The 26777-nt window shown below is 42.8% G+C and overlaps 1 protein-coding gene across 1 annotated transcript in view; it reads left to right on the top strand.

Annotated features, from left to right (window-relative positions):
- LOC108020148 (dynein beta chain, ciliary) overlaps positions 1-24914 on the top strand; it is a 36654-nt gene extending 11740 nt beyond the window's left edge. The window contains exons 13-33 of the mRNA XM_065865282.2: positions 3773-4147; positions 4200-4373; positions 4748-5020; positions 5415-5444; positions 6247-6735; positions 6878-7849; positions 9134-9400; positions 9561-10606; positions 10789-11332; positions 11525-12039; positions 12098-12853; positions 12914-13502; positions 13996-14244; positions 15657-16133; positions 16190-16554; positions 20446-20584; positions 20647-20813; positions 20865-22509; positions 22574-23700; positions 24061-24255; positions 24347-24914. Coding sequence (XP_065721354.2) covers positions 3773-4147; positions 4200-4373; positions 4748-5020; positions 5415-5444; positions 6247-6735; positions 6878-7849; positions 9134-9400; positions 9561-10606; positions 10789-11332; positions 11525-12039; positions 12098-12853; positions 12914-13502; positions 13996-14244; positions 15657-16133; positions 16190-16554; positions 20446-20584; positions 20647-20813; positions 20865-22509; positions 22574-23700; positions 24061-24255; positions 24347-24446 — 10494 coding nt within the window. The 3' untranslated portion in view covers positions 24447-24914. The remainder of the gene's footprint in view (positions 1-3772; positions 4148-4199; positions 4374-4747; positions 5021-5414; positions 5445-6246; positions 6736-6877; positions 7850-9133; positions 9401-9560; positions 10607-10788; positions 11333-11524; positions 12040-12097; positions 12854-12913; positions 13503-13995; positions 14245-15656; positions 16134-16189; positions 16555-20445; positions 20585-20646; positions 20814-20864; positions 22510-22573; positions 23701-24060; positions 24256-24346) is intronic.
- Positions 24915-26777: the final 1863 nt, after the last annotated feature.

Below are 26777 nucleotides of genomic sequence, written 5' to 3'. Positions count from 1 at the left end.
AACCCATTTCATGTTCGATTTTTCGTTATTTTCAATTGCTTTTAGAACGATAACCAAAATCTCCACTTTCAGATTCCATACCTTTTTTAATTAGACTCCGATTTGGAAGTGGGATACCTCTATGAGTTTGTGGTTGAGTTCTCTAATAATCTACATTTAAATATTTCTCTTATAAGATGGTCCAAATTTTAACTCATTTTCATGTTCGATTTTTCGTTATTTCCAATGGGTTTTAGAACGTTACCCCAAAAACTGGACTTCCAGATTCCATAACTTTAGTAATTTGATCCCGATTTGGGCGGGGGATACCTCTATGAGTTTGTGGTTGAATTCTCTAACAATCTACATTTAAATATTTATCCTATAGGATGGTCCAAGTTTTAACCCATTTTCATGTTCGATTTTTCGTTATTTCCAATGGGGTTTAAAACGATACCCCAACTTTAGTAATTGCATCCCGATTTGGGCGTGGGATACCTCTATGAGTTTGTGGTTGAATTCTCTAATAATCCACATTTAAATATTTATCCTATAGGATGGTCCAAGTTTTAACCCATTTTCATGTTCGATTTTTCGTTATTTCCAATGGGGTTTAGAACGATACCCCAAAACTGGACTTCCAGATTCCATAACTTTAGTAATTGCATCCCGATTTGGGCGTGGGATACCTCTATGAGTTTGTGGTTGAATTCTCTAATAATCTAAATTTAAATATTTATCCTATAGGATGATCCAAGTTTTAACCCATTTTCATGTTCGATTTATCGTTAATTCAAACGGGGTTTAGAACGATACCCCAAAACTGGAATCCAGATTCCATAACTTTAGTAATTGGATCCCGATTTAGACGTGGGATACCTGTATGAGTTTGTGGTTGAATTCTCTAATAATCTACATTTAAATATTTATCCTATAGGATGGTCCAAGTTTTAACCCATTTTCATGTTCGATTTATCGTTAATTCAAACGGGGTTTAGAACGATACCCCAAAACTGGACTTCCAGATTCCATAACTTTAGTAATTGGATCCCGATTTAGACGTGGGATACCTGTATGAGTTTGTGGTTGAATTCTCTAACAATCTACGTTTAAATATTTCTCCCATTGGATGGTCCAAGTTGTAGCCCATTTTCATGTTCGATTTTTCGTTATTTCCGATGGGTTTTAGAACTATACCCAAAATCTCCACTTTCAGATTTTATAACTTTAGTAATTAGACCCCGATTTGGTCGTGGGATACCTCTATGAGTTTGTGGTTGAATTCTCTAATAATCTACATTTAAATATTTCTCTTATAAGATGGTCCAAATTTTAACTCATTTTCATGTTCGATTTTTCGTTATTTCCAATGGGGTTTAGAACGATACCCCAAAACTGGACTTCCAGATTCCATAACTTTAGTAATTGCATCCCGATTTGGGCGTGGGATACCTCTATGAGTTTGTGGTTGAATTCTCTAATAATCTACATTTAAATATTTATCCTATAGGATGGTCCAAGTTTTAACCCATTTTCATGTTCGATTTATCGTTAATTCAAACGGGGTTTAGAACGATACCCCAAAACTGGACTTCCAGATTCCATAACTTTAGTAATTGGATCCCGATTTAGACGTGGGATACCTGTATGAGTTTGTGGTTGAATTCTCTAACAATCTACGTTTAAATATTTCTCCCATTGGATGATCCAAGTTGTAGCCCATTTTCATGTTCGATTTTTCGTTATTTCCGATGGGTTTTAGAACGATACCCAAAATCTCCACGTCCAGATTCCATAACTTAATTAATTGGATCCCGATTTGGACGTGGGATACCTCAATGAGTTTGTGGTTGAGTTCTCTAATAATCTACATTTAAATATTTATCTTATAAGATGGTCCAAATTTTAACCCATTTTCATGTTCGATTTTTCGTTATTTCCAATGGGTTTTAGAACGGTACCTCAAAAACTGGACTTCCAGATTCCATAACTTTATTAATTGGATCCCGATTTGGGCGTGGGATACCTCTATGAGTTTGTGGTTGAATTCTCTAATAATCTACATTTAAATATTTATCCTATAGGATGGTCCAAGTTTTAACCCATTTTCATGTTCGATTTATCGTTAATTCAAACGGGGTTTAGAACGATACCCTCTATGAGTTTGTGGTTGGATTCTCTAACAATCTACATTTAAATATTTCTCCCATTGGATGGTCCAAGTTTTAACCCATTTTCATGTTCGATTTTTCGTTATTTTTAATTGCTTTTAGAACGATAACCAAAATCTCCACTTTCAGATTCCATACCTTTTTTAACTAGACTCCGATTTGGAAGTGGGATACCTCTATGAGTTTGTGGTTAAGTTCTCTAATAATCTACATTTAAATATTTCTCTTATAAGATGGTCCAAATTTTAACTCATTTTCATGTTCGGTTTTTCGTTATTTCCAATGGGTTTTAGAACGGTACCCCAAAAACTGGACTTCCAGATTCCATAACTTTATTAATTTGATCCCGATTTGGGCGTGGGATACCTCTATGAGTTTGTAGTTAAATTCTCTAATAATCTACATCTAAATATTTCTCTTATAAGATGGTCCAAGTTTTAACCCATTTTTATGTTCGATTTTTCGTTATTTCCGATGGGTTTTAGAACTATACCCAAAATCTCCACTTTCAGATTCCATAACTTTAGTAATTAGAGCCCGATTTGGTCGTGGGATACCTCTATGAGTTTGTGGTTGAATTCTCTAATAATCTACATTTAAATATTTATCCTATAGGATGGTCCAAGTTTTAACCCTTTTTCATGTTCGATTTTTCGTTATTTCCAATGGGGTTTAGAACGATACCCCAAAACTGGACTTCCAGATTCCATAACTTTAGTAATTGGATCCCGATTTAGACGTGGGATACCTGTATGAGTTTGTGGTTGAATTCTCTAACAATCTACGTTTAAATATTTCTCCCATTGGATGATCCAAGTTGTAGCCCATTTTCATGTTCGATTTTTCGTTATTTCCGATGGGTTTTAGAACGATACCCAAAATCTCCACGTCCAGATTCCATAACTTAATTAATTGGATCCCGATTTGGACGTGGGATACCTCAATGAGTTTGTGGTTGAGTTCTCTAATAATCTACATTTAAATATTTATCTTATAAGATGGTCCAAATTTTAACCCATTTTCATGTTCGATTTTTCGTTATTTCCAATTGGGCTTAGAACGATACCCCAAAACTGGACTTCCAGATTCCATAACTTTAGTAATTGGATCCCGATTTGGACGTGGGATACCTCTATGAGTTTGTGATTCATTTCTCTAATAATCTACATTTAAATATTTCTCTTATAAGATGGTAAAATGTTTAAGCCATTTTCATGTTCGATTTTCCGAAATTCAAATGGCCTTCAGTATGGGAACCCAAAACTGGACTTCCAGATCCCATAACTTGAGTTATCGGATTCCGATTTGGATGTGGGAGACCTCAATTAACATGTAGTGCAATTCTCTAGTATTCGCGAAGACGAGGGACAAATTTTAAAGCCATTTAAAAGTTCAATGTAAATATTATGCCCTTTTATACGTATCTCTTATTATTATTTTTAATTATTTAAAGATGACTAAATGAATGAACTAACAATTCTGTTTAAGAAAGTATTTTGCTTGAATTATTCGTAAATGAAATACTGGCTTGAGCTGGCTTACAAATATTTTTCGCCAGAAGCACTTATTGCTCACTGGAAAAGTTTGGGAACACCTTAAATCGAGGGAAACTTCTCTTCCAGGAGTTGAACGCATTCATTGCCCGCGGTCACGAGACGCTGCAGCTGCACATCGCCCGCCAGGACTTCTCGGCCCTGCTCCGCGTTTTGGCCATCATGTCGGAGATTCGGCAGAGGGAACCGTATGCGGATAACGTCTTCAAGCCGCTGAAGGACATCATGGGTCTGCTGAAGACCTACAATGTGGAGTTCGAACCGCAGCTGTTGCGGGGCATTGAGCAGTTGCCGCAGCAGTGGCAGCAGCTGAAGCAGTCGAGTACTGTTAAACAGGAGGCGCTGCAGGACACTCGTTTCCACCAACAACAACGCGTGGCCGCTCTAATTGGTTTGCACACCTGCCATCTGCAGCACTATGCCCGCCAGTTTCAAAAGATGCCGGTGGGTGACGACTCTTTCTAGGTTTATATGGATACTGAATATGATCTTTCAGTTCTTTCGAGTACCCTGCCCCCAAGTCTACGATGCTTGCGATGAGGTCTATGTACGATTGCATCGCTTCCGTCGACAACAGCGACTTTACACCCGCTGGGCCCGACTTCTTGATATCCAGCCTCCAGACTCCGCAACCCTGCAGCTCTGCGAGGTCGAGCTGAGAAGGGTCAAGGTGAGTCCGTGTCATTTTATCGTATCCATATAATATAATAATATAAATAATATGACGGAATACATTAGCAAATTATAAAGTGTTTCAAGCTATTACTTTTGTTATTTTAAAATACAGGCATATTCTGATGGATTAGATACTAAAACTTTCTTTAGAATTTGTAGAACTTTATAATCATATTTTTTTAAAAGAATAATGATCTTTCTATGATTGCTTATCCTTACTAAGTTTAGTAAAGGTTCAATTACTATGTTTTTTTTAGTATTTGTTTAGTCATTCGTTTATTATTTTCACCCGCAAGAGCTAGACAAAGGACTGTCCGCGGCATAACCTTGTTATCGCAACAGAACTAATAATTGACCCATCGCCTGCAGCAATTGTGGGACTTTGTGCGCGTCATCGAGTCCTGCATCGTGGACTGGCACGCCACGCCCTGGCTGCTCATCGACACCGATGACATGGAGCACGAGTGCAAGAAGTTCACCCGCGACCTCCGCACCCTGGACAAGTGCATCCGCGAGTGGGCGCCCTATGTCCACATCGTGGGCGTTCTCCGCGAACTGGTCGCCTCGCTGAGGGCCATCACGGAGCTGCAGAATCCAGCAATTACCGAGCGCCACTGGATGGAGCTGATGCAGCTGACAAAGGTGAGCATAATAGTAGGATTCCGCATCCTATGGTGTGAGTGTGTCCTTCCAAATGACTGAGCGGACCAACAATGGAGCGGCAATCTGCCCGGCGGCTGATGTCTCTTTGAGCCAAGTCCACAATGGCGCACATTGGGCAAACACATTAGCGACGGTGATGTGTTGCCAAAACGCGTTGCTAAAACCTCAGGAGCTGCAGGATCTGCAGGTCCTGTCACAGGATATGAACACAGGGGAATTTCCAGGGCACATTGCAACCCGTAATTTGTACAAACAGAAGGGCGGACACTCAGACAATCTATGTATCTCAGCAATTAGATTGCTGAATTACTGATCATTGTCGCATAAATTACTAAAATCTAATCAAATTTCTCGCTCATCTCCTTATGCTCAGCTAAGTGGACAGCATTCCATGGAGGAGCTGGTAAGTGTAAATGAAAATCAGAACTAAATCAGTTTCCCTCCTCATCGAAAATCATGAATTAAAATGTAGTTATCGCATTTGCTCATCTAAGCCCAATCAGAAAACTGCCACAAGCCAACGGTCGGTCATTCATGGTTTCCGGATTATGTGCATTGTTGAGCGAGATGCCTCTAGTTTCCAGTTTCTGGGGCGTTTGGCTTGGCTCTATTACATAATAGTACTAACAATTGGCTTAGCAGGGTTTTTGGCTCGCACAGCCGGAGGCGACAAAGGAATGCATTGCTCAGTACTGTTAATTAAATTTGCCCAAATTCAGTCAAAGTTTGTGATTATTAATGTGTGTCCAGACCAACAGAGAAAATCTTAGCTGGCATTCAAAGCTATCAATTACGCTGGTCTACAAAATAGAACAAATACCTAATGTTTTTCAGACAGGGTATTTTTCCTTTAACTAACTAAAATGTCTAATACTGTATAGTACAACTACAAGCTCTTTCTTTTTTTTAAATTACCTAGTTTTGGAGAAATTAAATGCAATTTTGAACTTAGCCAAAAAGTTAAATGGAATATCTAGAACGATACCACATTAAAACAAAGTTTTCCAATTTAAGGCTTAGCACAAGAACCTATAAAAACTAATATCTTGAAGCACAGTGTTTCTGCCATAATTCCATATTGATTCCCCTGTCTTTTGTACGGCCCCTGAGATATTCTGGAAGCCGTTGAAATGTATTCAAATCTCAAATTGCTGAGTAATTAGACCGACGCTGCGTATGCTTAATATGTGTTTTCCACACCACAGCTCTCGTTCAAATGCAACAAATCTACCAGATTGGCCCAGCTGCTGACCCTGCAATTGCAGCATCACGAAGAAGACATTAAGAACACCGTGGACCGTGCCATTAAGGAGATGACGGTAACCAAAGTGCTCGATGAGATCAAGGCTACATGGGCTCATCTGGAATTCGAACTGGAACAGCACCAAACGCGTCCCAACATCCAGTTGCTCAAGGTATCCGAGGAACTGATCGAAACGCTGGACGACAACCAGATGCAACTGCAAAATATCTCCACTTCGAAGCACATTGAGTACCTTCTGGACAAACTCACCCACTGGCAAAAGGTCCTGGGAGGCATAGACACTCTGATTGTCAACTGGTTTGAGGTGCAGCGGAAGTGGATCTACCTGGAGTGTATCTTCATTGGATCAGCGGACATTCGTGCCCAGTTGCCAGCGGATGCGGCAAACTTTGAGAGGATTGATAAGGACTTTACAGAACTTTTAGCCAAGGTGAGGTATCCTAGAGATACTGTTTAAAAATCATTTACAAAGGTGGCTAAAAGTATGCAATGAAGTATACTATTGCATACTTTTAGGTGAATACATCGATTTAGAAGTGAATCCATCGATAGTGATTCCAATCTCTTTCCAGGTTAGTGAAATTCGAGTGGTCATGCAGGTGGTGCTGCGCCACGACGATGTCCTTGCTCAATTGTTGCAGTTGCAACAGCGCCTGGCAATTTGTGAAAAGGCTCTGAATGATTACCTGGAGACCAAGAGACTAGCCTTTCCGCGCTTCTACTTCATCTCCGCAGCCGACCTGTTGGACATCCTCTCGAATGGAAACAATCCGCAAGTGATCGACCGACATCTCATCAAACTATTTGATTCAATCCTTCGTCTACAATATGAAACCAACACACCAAATGCCCTGGGCATGCACTCCAAAGAGAATGATGAGTATGTGCCCTTCGTTTCGCCGGATCCAGAACAGCCAGCTTTCATAGTTTGCGGTGGGAGAGTGGAACTGTGGCTACGTGCCATTATCCAGCAGATGAGGAGCACCTTGCACGAGCTGTTTCGGAGAGCCCTACGGGTTTTCGGGGAGAAACCTCGGGAGCTCTGGCTCTACGACTGGCCCGCCCAGGTGGCTCTATGCTGCAGCCAAATCAGCTGGACTGCGGATGTAAACCGATCCTTTGGCTGCATGGAGGAGGGCTACGAGGGTGTGATGAAGGAGCTGCACAAGCGACAGATAGCCCAGCTGAATGCCTTGATCAATCTCCTGCTGGGAGAACTTTCCCCGGGAGATCGGCAGAAGATCATGACTATCTGCACCATTGATGTGCATTCCCGTGATGTGGTGGGCAAGATTATAGCCTCCAAGGTGGACAATTCGCTGGCCTTTCAGTGGCAAAGTCAATTGCGTCACCGATGGGATGATGACCAGGCGGGAAGTTCCAGCGGAAGGGCCAGTACGGCCATCAGTTGTGGCGGAGGAGATGAGGATTGCTTTGCCAACATATGCGATGCCGAATTCCGATATGCCTATGAGTATCTAGGAAACACATCGCGTCTCGTAATTACACCCTTAACAGATCGCTGTTATATCACTTTAACACAGGTGAGTGAAAAAAAAACAACAGGGTATTAGCCGTACTAATTGATTCAAAGGAAATCACTTTCACTTTGTAGTTTCGAGCAAATCCATTCTAACGAGTCCTGAATTAAATATAAACCCTTTCAACGCCTGCCAGGGGGCGTTAATGGATTTAGCAGCGGAAATCCGCTACAAATGTAAAGTCCATAGCCCGGCTTTGAATAATTGAAAGCCAATGTCCCGTGGCTTGAATATATTAAAACCAGGCAGCTAGTTAAAGCCAATCGAGACAAAAACTCGAAATGATAGCTGCGAGTGACAGGGGAGAAAAGGGCGGAAATTCAATAAATTAAATGTATTTGCGTGTGCAATTAGCGCAGATTTTTGCTTTGACAGGCGCATATTTCATGCCCGAATGCCATATCGTACGTTATCTCTTTGACACCTACGAATCATGTTGTTGGAAAAATGAAATGTGTCGAATTGTTGCACAACACTAAGGTGTGAAACTAATATCGGGGAGAATCAGTCATAGTTGTCAAAACAGAACATTTTCATTGAAAATCATATGTCAGATGAAATAACAATATTATCACAAATGGCTTACTGAAATTACCAAATTCTCTTATTACATTTAATTTCCTCTGTTCTACAAAATTTGGTTATTATTTTCACAATACATTATTTTACGCAGATTTCGGACAAATTTGTATCAAACGAATTTTCAATAAAGGAATTATGACACTTGTTTGATTTTTGACTAACTAGCGAGAAATTATTTTCAAAATGATGACAACCTAAACAGGATTTTAACATATAAATTCATAAAATGTTTTTAGGCTGCCATGTCATTTTAAAATAAGTCCAGACAGTATGACAAAAATCAAGCAAGTGTCATTAGGCCCCAGGTATTAAACAAGCTTCTTTAGAGTTTTATAAAATAATTTTAAAATTCCAACTTGAAAGCTCTTACGAAACCACAACTTTATTTAGCACACAGCTGCTTAGCTTGGGATAACTTGCACTATTTAACATAAACGCCATATTTCCAATTCAACAACATCCTTGAGGCAACAAATCCCAGAAAATTGAGAGATAAATTTGAATTGAGTGGAGGCGTAACCAGGTGATTGCATAAAACCGCAGCGGAAGGAGCCATTAACAAGACGATCATCAGTTTTGTGGTGCAGCACCTCCTCGCCGCCGGCGGTGGCAAATTAAACAACTCGTTAGTGGAAAATAAATGTTGCTTGCAATTTACATACATATGCCACCTTTTCCGTGATTTTTTCCCCATTTTCTCCGCAGTCGCTGCGATTGCGGTTGGCCGGGGCAACCGCTGGTCCCGCGGGAACTGGGAAAACGGAGACCACCAAGGACCTCGGACGCGCCCTGGGCGTAATGGTTTATGTCTTCAACTGCTCGGAGCAAATGGACTACAAATCTTGTGGCAACATTTACAAAGGACTCGCCCAGACGGGAGCCTGGGGCTGCTTTGACGAGTTCAATCGCATCTGCGTGGAGGTCCTCTCCGTGGTGGCCGTTCAGGTGAAGACCATACAGGAGGCGATAAAGGTACGCCGTCCGCTTGCAAATTGATTTCGGTCCAGTCACCCAGTCTTCTTTTCCTCCACTCCATACACTCCATCCATGGTCCACCATCCTGCATTGATTACTTTTCCTGGACCTCGCTGTACTGCTCCTCCTCGTCCTCCTCATCCTCCTCTGTTTACAGATGCATAAAACCCAATTTATCTTTATGGGCGAGCGCATTTCGCTGGAGCCGTCGGTTGGAATTTTTATCACCATGAATCCAGGATACGCCGGCCGCACGGAGCTACCAGAGAACCTGAAGACCCTGTTCCGGCCATGCGCCATGATTGTGCCGGACTTTGCCTTGATTTGTGAGATTATGCTAATGGCCGAGGGCTTCCAGGATGCCCGTCTGCTGGCCCGCAAATTTATCACCCTGTACACGCTGTGCAAGGAGCTGTTGTCCAAGCAGGATCACTACGATTGGGGTCTGCGGGCCATTAAGTCGGTCCTGGTGGTGGCCGGTACTCTCAAGCGGGATGACCACAGTCGGCCGGAGGATCAGGTCCTGATGCGTGCGTTGCGGGACTTCAATATACCCAAGATTGTCACGGAGGATGTGCCCATATTTATGGGTCTGATAGGTGACCTCTTCCCCGCTTTGGATGTACCACGCAAGCGGGTCTTTGAGTTCGAGAAGACCATCCGAAGGGCAGTAAATGAAATAAAACTTCAGCCGGAGGAGGGATTCCTTATGAAGGTTGTGCAGCTCCAGGAACTCCTCGATGTGCGACACTCGGTTTTTATAGTGGGTAATGCTGGCACTGGGAAGACCAAGATCTGGCAAACCCTTCGCGAGACCTATCGCATTCAAAAGCTAAAGCCCGTCTGTCATGTCCTCAATCCCAAAGCTCTTTCCAATGATGAGTTGTTTGGTATTGTAAATCCCACTACGAGAGAGTGGAAGGATGGCCTGTTCTCCTCCATTATGAGGGAGCAGGCCAACATGCCACCTGGCAATCCGAAGTGGATAGTCCTCGATGGCGACATAGACCCCATGTGGATCGAGAGTCTCAACACACTGATGGACGACAACAAGATTCTGACCCTGGCCAGCAATGAAAGAATATCTCTGAAGCGTGAGATGCGTCTGCTTTTTGAAGTGGGTCATTTAAAGGCTGCCACTCCAGCAACTGTTTCCAGAGCTGGCATTCTCTACATCAATCCACAAGACTTGGGATGGTCACCGTGAGTACTCAACAAACGAAATGAAATAATTCTTAATCATAGAACATAAATAAACATAACATAAATCTTACTTTTATTAATGTAAGATAAATATATAAATACGTATATAAAATATGTATAGCATCTTGCTCCACCTTTATTTGGTTGGTATATTATATTTTCCATTTTTCTTAATATCTTAGCTATGTCTCCTCCTGGCTGGAAACTCGAGTGGACATGATTGAGCGAGGTATCCTGACCACGTTGTTTGAGAAGTACTTTCCCTGTTTGATGCAGCGGCAGCGTGACTTCCGGCGAATTACTCCCATCACGGACATGGCCATGATCCAGATGACCTGCCACCTGCTCGAGTGCCTCCTGGACAAAGATGATGGAAACGGATCAGATGGAAGAGGCAGAGGAAGTGGAGCCGGGGGAGCAGCAAACCCGCACAATTTACACCATGGTGAACTATCCCACGAAGCTATGGTCTTGGCACTGGAAACGATCTTTGTGTATGCAACCGTTTGGAGCTTCGGATCTGCCTTAAGTCAGGATGTTATCATTGACTGGCACCGTGAGTTCCACAAGTGGTGGACAGGGGAGTTCAAGGACATTAAGCTGCCCAGCCAGGGAACCGTTTTTGACTATCACCTAAATGTGCATACCCTTAAGTTTCAGCCCTGGTCTGAGCTGGCCGCCCAGGAGCCACTGGAGGGGCAAATTGATACGGAAACTCCACTGCAGGTGAGTAAATATTAATATTACAAAAAAATTTAAAAAAGGTTGAGAGCAGTTTCATCTGGAATTCAAGAACGTTCCTTCTCGAAAAAGTCAGAAGAAAAATGTTTGGCTTTTCCATTTTTAATATTTCTAAGCAGTAAGGAAACCATAATATATAGCTCAATTCAATCTTAATTTTAATGATATGCCTTCTAGAATGTGCTGATTTCCACTGCGGAGACCACTCGGCTGGCTTACTTCCTCAAGCTGCTCATTGACCGCAATTTGGCCTGCATGTTGGTGGGAAACTCGGGCTGCGGCAAGGGTGCCATCTTCCGTGAGCTGTTCGGTCAGTATGCCAGTGACCAGGAGCTCCTCGAAGTGGCCGTGTCAACGGCGGTAGCGTTAACAAGTGACAGCCATCAGCAGCAGCAGCAGTTGGTGAATCCTTCAGGATCCACCGGGGTTGTGCGGCGCAAGACCTCCTCCTCGGCGACGCCTCTGCTGACCACCGTCCAGGCCACGCACTTTAACTTCTACACCAGCTCGGAGATATTCCAGAAGATGCTCGACCGTCCGCTGGAGAAGAAGTCGGGGCGCTGCTATGCTCCAAGTGGCCCAAAGCGACGGCTCATCTACTTTGTCAACGACTTGAACATGCCGGAGGTGGATGCCTATGGCACCGTTCAACCGCACACGATTATGCGACAGTTCATGGACTACAGGCAATGGTGAGTGAGCTATCAACTTCAGAGAATTGGTGATTCAGAGGAGTCCTCTCCTGACCAGGTACGACCGCCAGCGGCTGCAGCTGAAGGACATACGGCACTGTCAGTTTGCAGCCTGCATGAATCCCACCGCCGGCTCCTTTACCATCGACCCACGATTGCAGCGGCACTTCTGTGTCTTCTCAGTGGCTCCTCCGAGCGAGGATACCCTTCACCACATCTACGGAAGTATCCTGAGTGGACACCTGGAAAGTCCCGCCCAGGGTTTCAGTAAGGAGATTCGGTCTATAGGAAGCCTGCTGGTAAAAGTGGGTATTGCCCTTCACCGAAGAGTGGAGTATGCCTTTCTTCCGACAGCCCTCAAGTTCCACTATCTATTCAACCTGAGGGACCTCACAGGCATCTACCAGGGTCTCATGAACAGCGTTGGTGCTCCGGCAGCGGCGGGTGGAGGAGGTGCCTCCGGTTATGGAGGAACCATCTGCGGCAGACCCTCTGAACTTATGCGGCTATACGTGCACGAGGCCTTTCGGGTCTATCACGATCGCTTGGTGGATCCCTATGATATCAAATCTTTTAAATCCTCTATTAGAGATATATTCAAGAAGGATTTTGAAGACTTTGACGAGGACTTTGTGTTTGCAGAACCTCTTATATACAGCCATTTTGCCCAGTCACTGGTGGACCAGAAATATATGCCCTTGAAAAGCTGGGATTCACTTTATCAACTGCTTATAGAGGCTCAGGCAAGTTACAACGAAGTGGTGGGCTACATGAATCTCGTCCTTTTTGAGGATGCCATGATACACGTGTGTCGGTAAGTAAAAGCTAAACAATATTTTATTTTTATAATATATGAACTTACTTTTACTCTCAGCATTAATCGCATTCTGGAGAGTCCTCGGGGAAATGCTCTACTCATAGGAGTTGGAGGTTCAGGAAAACAAACTTTGGCCCGTTTGGCTGCCTTTATATCCTCGCTAAATGTCTCACAAATTCAAATCAAGCGAGGATTTGGTTTGCTAGATATGCGAGAGGAAATCGGCAGCCTTTACATGAAGGTGGGCCTTAAAAATCTGGCCTCCGTGTTCCTCATCTCGGATGCACAGATTCCCGATGAATCTGTACTGATGCTGATTAATGATCTCCTGGCATCCGGTGAGATACCCGAGCTCTTCAACGATGACCAGCTGGACACTATTACAAATGGAATTCGCAACGAGGTGAAGCAGAGCGGTACGCTGGACACCAAGGAGAACTGTTGGCGGTACTTTGTGGAGAAGGTGAGGCGACTCCTGAAAGTGGTGCTTTGCTTCTCGCCAGTGGGTCAGACGCTAAGGGTTCGGGCTCGCAAATTTCCGGCCATCATCAGTAGGACGGCCATCGACTGGTTCCACGAGTGGCCCAAAAGCGCCCTGGAGTCCGTTTCCCAGAAGTTCCTCAACGAAATCAGCGGCATTCTAGAGGTTAGTACACGTAAAAAACAAAAAATTTATTTTGGAAAAATAATCCTACTAAAATTTTGACAATATATTACATAAGAATTTTTTGAAATTAAAATAAATTAAACATAAATGTGCCTAGAAGCGTGCATTAAAAACTGATTCCAAATATATTGCTGCATACTTAAAAGCACCTTTAAAAGCGATTTCGAAATCATAGTAATTTCTGTATTACCAACGATATTTTAAAAATTGAAATACCTCTACAATTATTAACAAATTGTTATCATAAAGATCTGGCTTGTAACGATTTTATTATTGTACTTTCAAAAATATTACTTCTATTTTTGTCCAAGTGTATTGGTTTCCCGCACCCTTTATTTATGCGTCTGTCGGGCACAATTTACAACTGCAAACCGTCACGCCGGACACTTTAAGTCCCCGGCAGCAGGACGACAGCAGACTGACCTGACCCATGTCCCATTTCCCATCTCGCCCACCCAAAATTTCCATGCAGCCCGCACTGGTGCCGCCCATCGGTTGCTTTATGGCTTACGTCCACGGCACCGTGAATCAGATATCGAGAATTTATCTGCAGAATGAAAAACGCTACAACTACACGACCCCGAAAACTTTTCTCGAATACATTTTCCTCTACCGCAAACTGTTGGTGGACAAAAACGGCGAGTTCGCGGAGCGCATCGCTCGTCTGCAGAGCGGAATGTCCAAGCTGGCGGAGTGCGCCCGTCAGGTGGACACGCTGAAGGTGAGTAAATGATGGAGTGGACCACCGGCATGGTGACCATATGGCATATGAGAATGAAATGTGCATGCGGTGAGTCCGGTTCGCGGGAGTTAATGCACTGTAAGAGAACTTTGGTAAAGTAAATTAGAACATGGGAAAAACAACAATGAAATTAGTCAAGCATAAGTTACAGAAAGTATATGAAAGTACTGAAGCAAAATGTAGATTAAACTTAATAAAATAAATATGATATGTATAACAAAATTTACAAAATGTATTATACCTTATGCACCCATAAAATTAAGACTTTTATATCCTCCAAATAATTCCATACCCAATATAATTTGTTTACAATTTTTCATTGACTTATTTTCCCTCTGTGCACGACCAGTATTTTTTCCTTGAATGTAGAGCCTCACATAATATCCCCTTGCAGTAAGGCAAAAAAAACAAGAAAAGTATTACAATCTCGGCAAAGTTAAAAATTGTGTCTGTCTGCTATCAAATATTAATTAAACACGAACGCAGGGTGCCCGCAAAATCGATCATCATTGGGCATCAGCTTCCAATTCAATAGTACACTGCCATTCGATCCGCTGGCGACGCGTCGGCCATTCAATTAGTGCGCTTAATTGAATTGTTGTTGCAGCAAATCTGCTGTCCTGGTCCACTTGTTCAACGCCGGCAACATCAATGGCGGAAACCGGAGAAGCGGAAGGCCGCTCTGCCATTCTTTGAGTTTTTAAGCGTCGTTTCCGGTTACGTTGCGTATACGCCGTGTTGGCCCCACGGCACTGAACTTGTTCCGCGGCGCTAAACAACGACCAGTCGCGAGTGTGAGGTAGCAGGCCAAATGTTATTTAAACTAATTGAATTAAATTGAATTCGTTTCAGCCGAACAAAAGCCGTTTCAGTTTTCCCAAACGCCGGTGGGTCCTCAACCCGCCAGTTTTAACTCCAGTTTCACATCAGCACGGCTTTTTAGTGATGGGGTTTTATCTGAAGATAGAATGGATGGATATTAACAAAAAAATATGTTAAGTTTGAAAAATTATATTATAAGTATTATTAAAAGTAAGGCAAACAAAATATAAAGTAGCTCTCATTTTACTAAGTAGTATATTTGGTCATATAAGGAAAACTCATTTTGTTTTTTAGGTTAATATATTTTTTTACATCTTAAAATTGGAAAATATTCTAAGAACTCATTACGTTTTCTCCCATCTCTGCCTTTTCCTGGCACATAAATTCACTTGTATTTGTATTGATGCTTCCGCAATTTGGCGCAAAAGTTCCTCTGCGTAAATATTGAGCCATCGTGCCGTGGCTTTAATTATTTTGGCCCGGCCCCGGTGAAAGTTTCCAGCACACTTTGATTTTGGCTTTGAGTTTCAATAGACGCAATTTGGCGGTTTTTCTAATTCCACCCGCAGCACCAACTGGCCATCCAAGAGGTTCAGCTGGCGGCCAAAAACGCGGCGGCCGACAAACTGATTGTGATTGTGAGTGCCGAAAGTGAAAAGGTGAAGCGGGAAAGGTACATTGCCTCCGAGGAAGAGAAACGGGTGCGGATCATCGAGGAGGATGTCTCCATCAAGACCAAGATGTGCGAGGAGGATCTGCGGCAGGCGGAACCCGCCCTGGTGGCTGCCCAAGCTGCCCTGAACACTCTGAATAAAAATAACCTAACAGAACTGAAATCCTTTGGTTCGCCACCCAAGGCGGTGGTAAATGTGTGTGCTGCCGTCATGGTTTTGCTGGCCAGCAATGGAAAGATCCCTAGGGATCGCAGCTGGAAGGCCTCCAAACTAATGATGGTTCGGGTGGATCAGTTCCTCAACGATCTGCTAAACTACAACAAGGATAATATACACCCTAATATCATTGAAACGCTGCAGGAATATCTTAAGGTAAGGTAAAAACCGGCATTAACTCTATTTTGATGTTTATGATATTGTCATTTTAGGATCCCGAGTTCAATCCCGACAAGGTGGTGCAAAAGTCGGTGGCTGCTGCTGGCCTTTGTGCCTGGGTGATTAACCTCCATCGCTATCATCAGGTCTTTTTGATCGTGGGACCAAAACAGCAGGCTCTGCAGGACTCGCATCAGGAGCTGCTGGAGGCCAGAGAACGGCTGCAATACCTCAAGGGTAAGATCAACAATCTGGAAGCCAAGTTGGCCGAGATTCAGGCGGAATTCGAGAACGCGGTGGCCGAGAAGCAGAGATGCCAACGGGAGGCGGACAAGACCTCCTTCACCATCGACCTGGCCCACCGGCTGGTCAATGGGCTGGCCAACGAGAATGTCCGCTGGAGGGAGTCCGTCCAGAGGTGAGTCCTACGGCGGTGTTGGTGCGGTCCTCAGTGGTCGGTGCACTGCATTTATGCGTAATCAATTATTAAATTTAATTTACATTCTGTGTGCGTCCGCCATAGCTGTAATTGCCTCGCCTGCCACTTCTGAAAGGGGATGGATGAGGGGTTTATGCACTTAAAAAAATGGATATAATAATATTTGTAATTGGAGAAATTAGTAACTAAATTAGATCGAGATATATGCAGAAATATCCATTATAATATTTATATATATATAACCAAGGATACCCAAAAACCATATGAAGTATGGGGGAAGAACTACTTAGGGTTATTATTCCTTAAGCAATTTAAAATCCATCATATTTTTTTATTTCCGGTGTGATAACTTTTTAATTTGTATTATTTTATAAGCACTATAAAATAGGTAGTGATATTTTTCCTGAAGTGCATGCGAATTCCGCTTACTTGCGGGCCACCGCGGCAACAAAAGGCCGTAAATTTTATTTACTCGCTCCCATTTGGCGCACAGGACTGCGAGGTCCCCGAACCCGGCTCATTCACTCGATTGCGCACTCATCGGAAGGCAATGAACCGCCAGGAGTACCGGCGGCAATTTGCAAAAATCATTGGCAGTTAACCGAAATGCATTTAAGCAGCTTCGAACCGGAGGCACGTACTCCAAATACGGGTATGCAAACTTGTCATACCGAGTGCCTCTGAAGGTTGGGGCTAATCCCATCTGTTGCTGCTCCTGCTCGTCCTGTTCCTAGTGTTCCTTCTCCTGGTGACGTGAGCCACGAAAATGTCGAGCCAAGGTGCAAGGCAGCTGCCTAACAAGCCAACAATTGCAGTTGACAAGTGTGAAAGTTGACACAATGGGTGGAAGGTGATGGGGGAAAAAGGATGAAACCAGAAGAAAGCAGGAAAAGCGGCGTGTGAGGAGAAGGAGGCAAAGCCTATTAGGATTTTGAAGGACGTGATGGAACCAAGGGGTAATGGCATTGGCATCTCCCTATGGATTACGTATAAGCATCATAGCTGCAGTCGTTGAAGGCTGCAAAATTTACATGATATATTTAAGCGCCTCAAGGTATGCAACATGTTTTCATGCATGTCATATGGAGAATTTACTCTTATCGCTGAGATGTATTTATTGAGCCTGAGGTAAAAAGTGTTGTCAATCTGTATAATAATGGAAAAATAAATTTATTTAGTAATTTAAGACAAGAATCATATATTTCTACATTTGTATAGTGCTGAACCAAGCTAAGCTAAAGACTTTAAATATTACTGCATCATTTCTGGTTTTTACTTGAACAAAACTAAACGAACTTTTCATGTACAATACATAAAGAATACAAAACCTTGAGAAATAGCAAATTTGACAAAAACTATTGGGAACGAACAGTGATTGAAGAAAGTTTTTTTTAACTACCAATTTATTTTCTTGTTTTTGTAACATTCTTAGCTTTTATGTTCTCTGTAAATTTAATATACCAAAAAGCATGGAAATTTTGGTTTTACCTATATATGACTATAACTCGATAATTTGTTTTCAAACCCATTACTAATTTAACTTGCTTCAAGGATATATATCAACATTTTGTTTGATCTCTAATCGAAATCAAAATCAAATATAACAAAATTGAATGGGAAAACATGCAATGTGAGACCAAAGCTAATATTACGACTCTCGATGCACAAAGGCTCTCACCAGGTGACATCATCATTTCCCCAAAATCTAGTTAGAATTTATTATTCAAATTCAAAGAGTAAATTTAGCAATAATCACGAAAACTAGTGCCAAAAACTTTACGTTTTAATGGCAGCTGAATGGGAAACTAATGAAAATCCACCCTTTTGAGGTCATGAATATCCTGAATATCCCATTGAAAGCAATGGGGGTTCCCAGCTATCAATTATATAAACCATCAGGCCACATGCAATAAGCATTTGGGGCAAAAAACTTAATCAAATTCATATAGATGTCAATGGCAATTCGGGTCGGTATGTAGGTACTTTGTGTATATACATATAGTGTAGTACAACACGCAGAGCACTCCGACACCTTTGGCTGCCCATTGACTGGGCTGCATTCATTGAAATTCAATTGAGTGCGCGTGCAAGCCAAAAGAAAATCCGTAAAGGGCGTCCATCGATGATGATGTTGATGATGATGTTGGGGGTTTTGGGGCGGTAAAGTACTGAATTTTTCGCACCTAAACAACTGCAGAACACACGAACCTGTGCGAAACCCCACAAATGGGCAGCGTCAGCAGCTAAATCGCCGGGGGATCCGGAGCCGGAATATAAATGCATATGAAATACGTATTGAATTACGAAAAATGAAAAATTTCCCAACTCTGTTGGGTTGTGAATTTATGTTCGTTGTGGGGGAGAGGGGGGTGGGGGTTACCTTTGGACATTGAATGCACTGGCAAAGGAGCAACAGCCTTTTGGATTCTGGACTGGTTTTCCCCATGTCCGACTTTGCCAGTGAGAATTGTTCAAATATTTATGAAAATATAATTTGACCCACAACAGCAAATTGTTTGTACCTTTTGTGGGCGGTGGTGATGGGTGATAAGGCGCCCCTTTTTCAGGACAGGTGTGTGTGTAAGCCGCTCTGACTTGCATATAAATTTCTGCATATTTGACAATGACATTACACACACACGAGGAATCCTGCAGGATACACGCATTTGTTTGCCAACTTATTGTTGTTATAGTTGGCATGGTCGGGCTGCCTTCGAAAAATACTATCTGTTTTAAATGAGAATGCTCTTATGCCACCTGACAGGTATTTCACCAAAATTCAACACAATATATTCTGCAAAAACAATTATGCCACATAACTGGCAGCCAGGAGCGTCCATTTGAATACTTTGGCAGGGGGGGATTTGATGATTTCAAAATCGATCAATGTGCTGCTATTGTTAATGGTATGATGTGTGTTTTTCTAGGAAACTTGGGGGGTATTTCCATTCGTTGTGGCTAGTTTGAAACCCTCTTCCATTTGCATTCCTAGGACTCTGCTTCAAGAGCAATTATTAGATTATACAATTACATAGAATCGCTTTTAAACATATGAATGTGCATATAAATGAGCATAAATCATTGTCGTTTTGAGTTTTAAGTGCGTCTGGCGGAGAAGAGGGCATAGCAGCAGATTACTAATTGAAAATAGCTCAAGTAAGCAAAGCAAAAAGTTGTCCTTTCTATTAAATAGAAAATCCAAAACCCAACAGTGCAACCCCAGAGGGCTTTGCCATAATAAGCTCAAATATTTCAATAAGAGTTGGCATGCAGCAATTTCCGATAATTTATGCAACCACTTGAGCAGCAGCCCGCCTTTAAGACCACCCCCTTATCAACAGGAATGTCAGCAACAAAAGCGGCTACAGCAGCAACAACTACTTGCTACTTCCTCCTTCGACATCATTATTTTTTCAATTTCCCCTCATTTAAATTTAAATGCAAGAAGAACAAGGCTGCAGAGGATGCTGCAACCTTTAGCTTCCTGCTGCCGCTGTAATTTATACGATTTGTTAGCATCAAAAGCGGGCAGATTACCACCTACTTTACACCGATAATAAAAATGATAAGATATTTTACTTCTATTCATAAAATTCCAGACCAATTTAGTATTTTTTAAAATGTAAAATATAGAATATTATGTTCTCAATTATAAGATTTTAGACGCCATTTCGTAACCTTCTCTCTTATTTTCAATTTTTAGTATCTACAATGAGAGAAAAAACCAAATTACATTTTTCAATATCTATTTAACATTATGTAATGGTAAAAGTGATGAGCTTATAAATACGTAATATGTTTATACCACTTATCTTGACCTTTCTTCACTGTGTATCCTTTTTTATTGCCTCTTTTTCTGCCGCTCCATAGCCTGCAAGCCAAGATTGGTACCCTGCCCGGAGATATCCTGCTAATTTCCTCGTTCCTGTCGTACGTGGGCTGCTTTACGCGCCGCTATCGTGAGGAGCTGCAGCACAAGATGTGGCTGCCCAACTTTCGCAAAATCGATGTAAGTGGAGGGGCACTTTCACTATTCCAAGTTGGGAACTTCAACTGGTTCTGCTTAAACAGCCGCACATACCTCACACCGAGGGCGTGGATACCCTGGCTCTTTTCTCGGATGATGCCCAAATAGCCGCCTGGAACAACGAGGGTCTTCCCATGGATCGAATGTCCACGGAGAATGCCACCATTTTGCAATACTCAACACGATGGCCACTGATGATTGATCCGCAACTGTAAGTTTAGGTAATAGTTAATACTGAAAAAATCTCGAGCTTTCTTTCCAGTCAGGGCATCAAATGGATCAAGAACCGTTTTGGTACCTCATTGGTGGTTTTACGGCTGAGACAAAAAGGTTTTCTAGAGGCCCTGGAGAAGAGCATCTCACAGGGAGAAACCGTTCTCATCGAACAAATTGAGGAAACAATGGACACTGTTTTGGAACCCCTGCTCAGTAGGGCTCTAATCAAAAAAGGGCGCTTCTTGCGCATTGGCGACAAGGAAATCGAGTTTCATCCCAGTTTCCGGCTCATTCTGCACACCAAAATGGCCAATCCGCACTACAAACCGGAAATGCAAGCGCAGACCACTTTGATAAACTTTACAGTAACACCAGATGGTCTGGAGGAGCAACTGCTAGCAGAGGTGGTAAAAATAGAAAGACCCGATCTGGAGCAGATGAAAACAGAGGTCACTGTGCAGCAGAACAAGTTCAAGATATCCCTGAAAGCTCTCGAGGATGAGCTGCTAGCCAGGTTGGCTTCATCGGGTGAGAATGTTCTGGATGATCATGCATTGGTGTTAAATTTAGAAAACACAAAGAAAACTGTGGATGAAATCGAAGCAAAAGTTAGGGAGGCGAGGGTTACAACTCTGCAGATCGATGATACCAGGAATATATATAGATCGGCTGCCAAAAGAGCTGCCATATTGTACTTTGTACTCACTGACTTGAGTCGGATAAACCCCATCTATAAGTTTTCGCTAAAGTCCTTTATGCATGTATTTCGACAGGCCATTGCATTGGCCTCGGAATCCAAAAATTACGAGCGACGTGTGCTTCATCTGGTGGATTCCATTACTCTGCAGACGTATCGCTATACTTTAAGGGGCCTTTTCGAGGCGGACAAGCTGACCTTCACGTCGCACATGACCTTAAGGATTCTTATAGCCGCTGAGCAGGTGGCCAAGGATGAAACTGACTTCCTGCTGCGCTTTCCCCACGATCCCAGCACCCTATCCCCCTTGGATTTCGTGAGTCGCAGTGCTTGGGGAGGAATTAAGTCCTTAACACTGATAGAACACTTTTACGGAATTGACAAGGACATGGAAAACTATACGAAGCGTTGGCGAAAATTTATGGCCAGTGATACCCCCGAAAGGGAGCAGTTTCCAGGGGAGTGGAAGCACCGAACTCCGCTCCAGAAATTGTGCATCATCCGTTCTCTAAGACCAGATCGCATGACCTATGCCATGCGGCAGTTTGTTGAGCAGACAATGGGTCGCTCGTATGCGGAAATACAGACGCCGCCCTTTGGAGCCATCTTCCAGGAGCTGAATGCAGCCACCCCTGCGTTTTTCATTCTCTCACCAGGGGTGGATCCCATTCGAGATGTGGAGCGTTATGGGCAAAAACAGGGTTTCCATTCGGAATCTGATACCCTGGTCAATATCTCATTAGGACAGGGACAAGAGCTCCTGGCCGAGCAGGCTATTATACAAGCTCTTGCCTCCGGTCAGCAATGGGTCATCCTGCAAAATATACATCTGGTGGTCAACTGGCTGCCCACGCTGGAGAAGCTCATCGAAAAGATTGTACTGCAGAGCGAGACGCAGGGCGAATCCAGTTTCAGGCTTTTCATCAGCGCCGAACCTGCTCCAGATCCGCAGTACCATGTGATTCCACAGGGTATACTCGAGTCCTCACTGAAGGTAAGTACAGCAAACTAGAACTTTTGAAATCGGCCGTAAAACAAATAAATGGTTTTCTCTACAGGTGGTCAATGAACCTCCATCCGGCATGGCCGCAAATCTGCACAAGGCATGGGACAACTTTTCGCAGGACGCTTTGGAAACATGCACCCAGGAGGCGGAGTTCAAGTCGATCCTGTTTGCTCTCTGCTATTTCCATGCGGTGGCTGGCGAGAGACGCAAATTCGGACCGCAGGGCTGGAACAAGGTGTACCCTTTCAATATTGGTGACCTCACCATCTCGTCCAATGTCCTGCACAACTATCTAGAGGGCAGCAATCGGATTCCCTGGGAGGATTTGCGCTATCTCTTTGGCGAGATTATGTACGGTGGTCACATCACGGACGACTGGGATCGCCGGCTTTGCCAGACTTATCTGGAGGAGCTCCTCCAGCAAGACCTCATCGATGGTGACTTCGAGCTGTGTCCGGGATTTCCAGCTCCTCCGAATCTCGACTTTGAGGGTTATCACTCGTATATCACGGAAATGCTGCCGGAGGAGAGTCCACTGCTGTATGGTCTGCATCCGAATGCGGAGATTGGCTTCCTGACCACCGCCTCCGAGCAGCTGCTGCGCACCATCTTTGAATTGCAGCCAAGGGAGTCGGAGCTGAGCTCCCACTGCGGAGCACCGCGGGAGGAGCTGGTCAAGATCATGATTGACGACTTCCTGGACAAACTGCAGGACGAGTTTAACCTCCAAGCACTGCTCAATCGTGTGGAGCGCAAGACGCCTTTTGTTGTCGTCGCTCTGCAGGAATGCGAAAGGATGAATGCTCTTATCAGGGAAATAAAACGATCCCTTCGAGAACTGATGCTGGGGCTGAGGGGCGAACTCACCATCACCCAGGAGATGGAGCGACTGGACCACGCCATCTTCTACGATCATGTGCCTGATGCTTGGGCTCGCCTGGCCTATCCCAGCATGTTGGGCCTGCAGTCCTGGTTCGCGGATCTGCTGCACCGCATCAAGGAGCTGGCCGGCTGGTTGAATGACTTCAAGCTGCCCTGCGCCATCTGGCTGGGTGGACTTTTCAATCCCCAGAGCTTTCTCACCGCCATTATGCAGGAGAGTGCCCGAAAACATGACCTGCCACTGGACAGGATGCTGATCAGCTGCGATGTTACTAAAAAACAAAAGGACGATGTCACGTAAGTATCCCAACCTAGCTTAAAAATACCCAAGACAGTACTATAGAACCAGACTTTAAAATATATACTGTTAAGTCTTAAAGTGCACTGGTAAAATTTTTTTTAGGAATTAATATTTATTTTGATGTAATACCGTATACATTTTTACTTGATACGGATGTGACCTTCTCGCCTTGCACTTTTAAAATCTATTTTACAGTATTCTAAAGTAATGGTGCTGTTTGTAAACTTTTGGTAAAGCATTAGAGTCTTTTTCTTTAAAAGAGCAATTTTAAATAGCAGATAGCTTAAGAAAGCTCTTTTTATCTCAATTGTTTATTTGTCATTCCGACCCTTTGATCTACCCCCGTTTCCGAACAGCCTGCCGCCCATGGAGGGCGCCTTTGTCCACGACCTGTACATGGACGGCGCCAGCTGGGACTGTCAGCTGAACTCCATTGTGACCCTGCGTCCCAAGGAGATGCTCTGCGCCATGCCCGTCATCTACATCAAGTCCATTGTCCAGGAGAAGCAGGAGCTGCAGCGCGTCTACGAGTGTCCTTTGTACAAGACCAGGTGGGTGGACATTCCCCAAGATGCTGCACTCCCGCCCACTCCTTTGTCTGCCTTCTTTGCTAATTGACTGACGGCTCTTTGGTCCTTCCAGGTCGCGGGGCAATACTTATGTGTGGACCTTTAACCTGAAAACACGCGAACGACCCTCGAGATGGATCCTGGGGGGCGTGGCTCTCCTACTGCAGCCATAAATGCGCAATAACAGTTTTTATAACTAAGAAATCACTGAGAATCGATTCAATTCTATTGTATTCCCCACCGCAGATAAATACGCCCATTAAATGCTACGTCATTCCACAAACTACTCAACGCTCGAGAGGCGAGAAAGCCCCACGATTCCACGATATACGCATATATGACTAATCAATTAGTAGATATTTATAACTTTCAGCACATCGATGAACGCGCAACTCACGTGCTTCCGGGCGAAACGGTGACGGAACGAAAAAGTATTGCTTATCTAATGATTCCGAAATCATGTGCTGAACTGGTTGCCTGTTGCCATGTGAAGTAAAACACACGAAATCGACGAACAAGTTTGAGAAATTCTTCAAGCATATTATAAAATTATCGTGGGCGTAAAAAGCACTGTTAACTGGTTACAGTCAGTTTTATATCTATACAATATTATGAATATTATTACATAAGAAATATGTACTTATACATCTTACTAAAAATATATCTAACCTATCCCAATAAAAGCCACTAAAATGAATGAGAAAATGGGTTCTTATTGAATAGTGCTAAAATAATTTCGCCTTCTCATCGTGACGTCTCATTTAAAGGTCATTTCAAAATAAATTGTGGGTGAGAATATATAGATAGCCTCTAGCATCTTTACTTGTAGAAAATGTAGACAACGTCTAGCCGAAATGTTGTATGGAATATTCCCTCTGGAGTTCAGTGACGCACTTGTCTAAAAACAATTGGTTTTAATGACACTTTATAAATATTCCTCATGACGAACTGGAATCATTCCATTTGAAATTCAAGTTTTAATGAGACTTTCAGTTTGATTTAATTTTTTGCAATTTTAAATGGTAATTGTGAAATTATCCCTTTGGAGGTATGTGACAAATTTACCAAAGTCCATAGAAAGTTACACTTTTTATGATAATTTATTGACAGAGATTGTGGCCCGAAATATTTCGGATAGAATTTTATTTGAGCTCAGTGCCGAACTATAGGTCTAACACTAAGTACTTTTGATAAGACTTTATAGAGCACATTTTGCAAATTTCTTAATAAGTTGATAGTGATTATGAAAAATTCCCCTGCTGAAACTCTTGAGATAGCACATCGGTAGTTTCGCAATAATTTAGACTCATGTAGGAAATATTCCCTCTGGAGTTCAGTGGCGATCCCCCACGCGATCGTGAGTTTTTTTTATGGACATACCTCACATCGGGCACGTCTTGATCGCCAGACCGGCATGGAAGCTCGTGCTCCGGAGGCCCCGGCGACTTTGACCACCAGCTGCCCTCGTGCGCATATAATCGCCAGACTGCCGACTATTTCCAGTTTATTTCGACTCCATTTGGGGCTCAAAAAGAAATTTATATGAGCGTCAGACACCGGGTGATCACGTGAATAACGTTCGCCAATCAATAATTGGTCTTACACGCCTACGACACCGAAGTCTTTTTAACGTCTGGGCTTTAGCTGATTACCTCGTTAGGTGATAAGGTGTCGTTGGCAATTGGCTTCGTTTATCGCGAAGGGGTGACACACGAAGGTGGATGTGTGCCTCCCACTGAGGGGAAAGTTACTGACTAGGCTATAAAATAGAGGGGCTCGTCATCGTCACCACATGGCGGATGCGTGATCGGGTTGATACTAGAGGTTGTCTACGCGCTAAGCCTCCAATTACCGGATTGCTGGGGTTTATTGACTGATTCTAGTGTGTGCTAACTATATGCATTTGTTGACATTTTCCGATGGCGTCATTACTCCAAAGACACTGGGGGCCTCTGACCTTAGCCCTTGGAATACAGGAAGAGAAACATTAGCAAAAAATCTACTTGAATACACAGAGAAAAAAAATAGCAATTACAAATAAGTACCATAGTTAGTTGCTGAAAAAAAAATATTTTGCGAACAATATGCTAAATTTCTACTTAAGGGACTTTAATATCATGTAATATCTACATTTTTTCAAATAATATTACATTTTAAAAACACTTTGCTAATAATAATATATCGGTACTTATATTTTCCAGATTGGAAAAAAAGCATTTCAAAAAATTTACCATTTACCATAAGAAAAATAAAATTAAGATACAAAAAATAAAACTCTTCTTATTTTCAATTACACTAAATTTTTTCAGTGCATACGACTTTAAAATAATAAGTATACCATTTCATTAAAGATAGATAATATAATAGCTTTACTGGCAACTTGAAATATATATTGCTTAAGATTTTAGTTTTCAGTGCCTAAGTGCTCATATAAACTATACCATATTGATAGATTTTTTTCAGTGCCTAAGCGGTTTCAACCTGAGAGCTTCTTACCTAATTCT

Source organism: Drosophila suzukii, chromosome 3 (assembly GCF_043229965.1).
Source record: "Drosophila suzukii chromosome 3, CBGP_Dsuzu_IsoJpt1.0, whole genome shotgun sequence".
Classification (NCBI taxonomy): Eukaryota; Metazoa; Arthropoda; class Insecta; order Diptera; family Drosophilidae; genus Drosophila; species Drosophila suzukii.
This window is presented reverse-complemented; position numbering and strand designations above follow the sequence as displayed.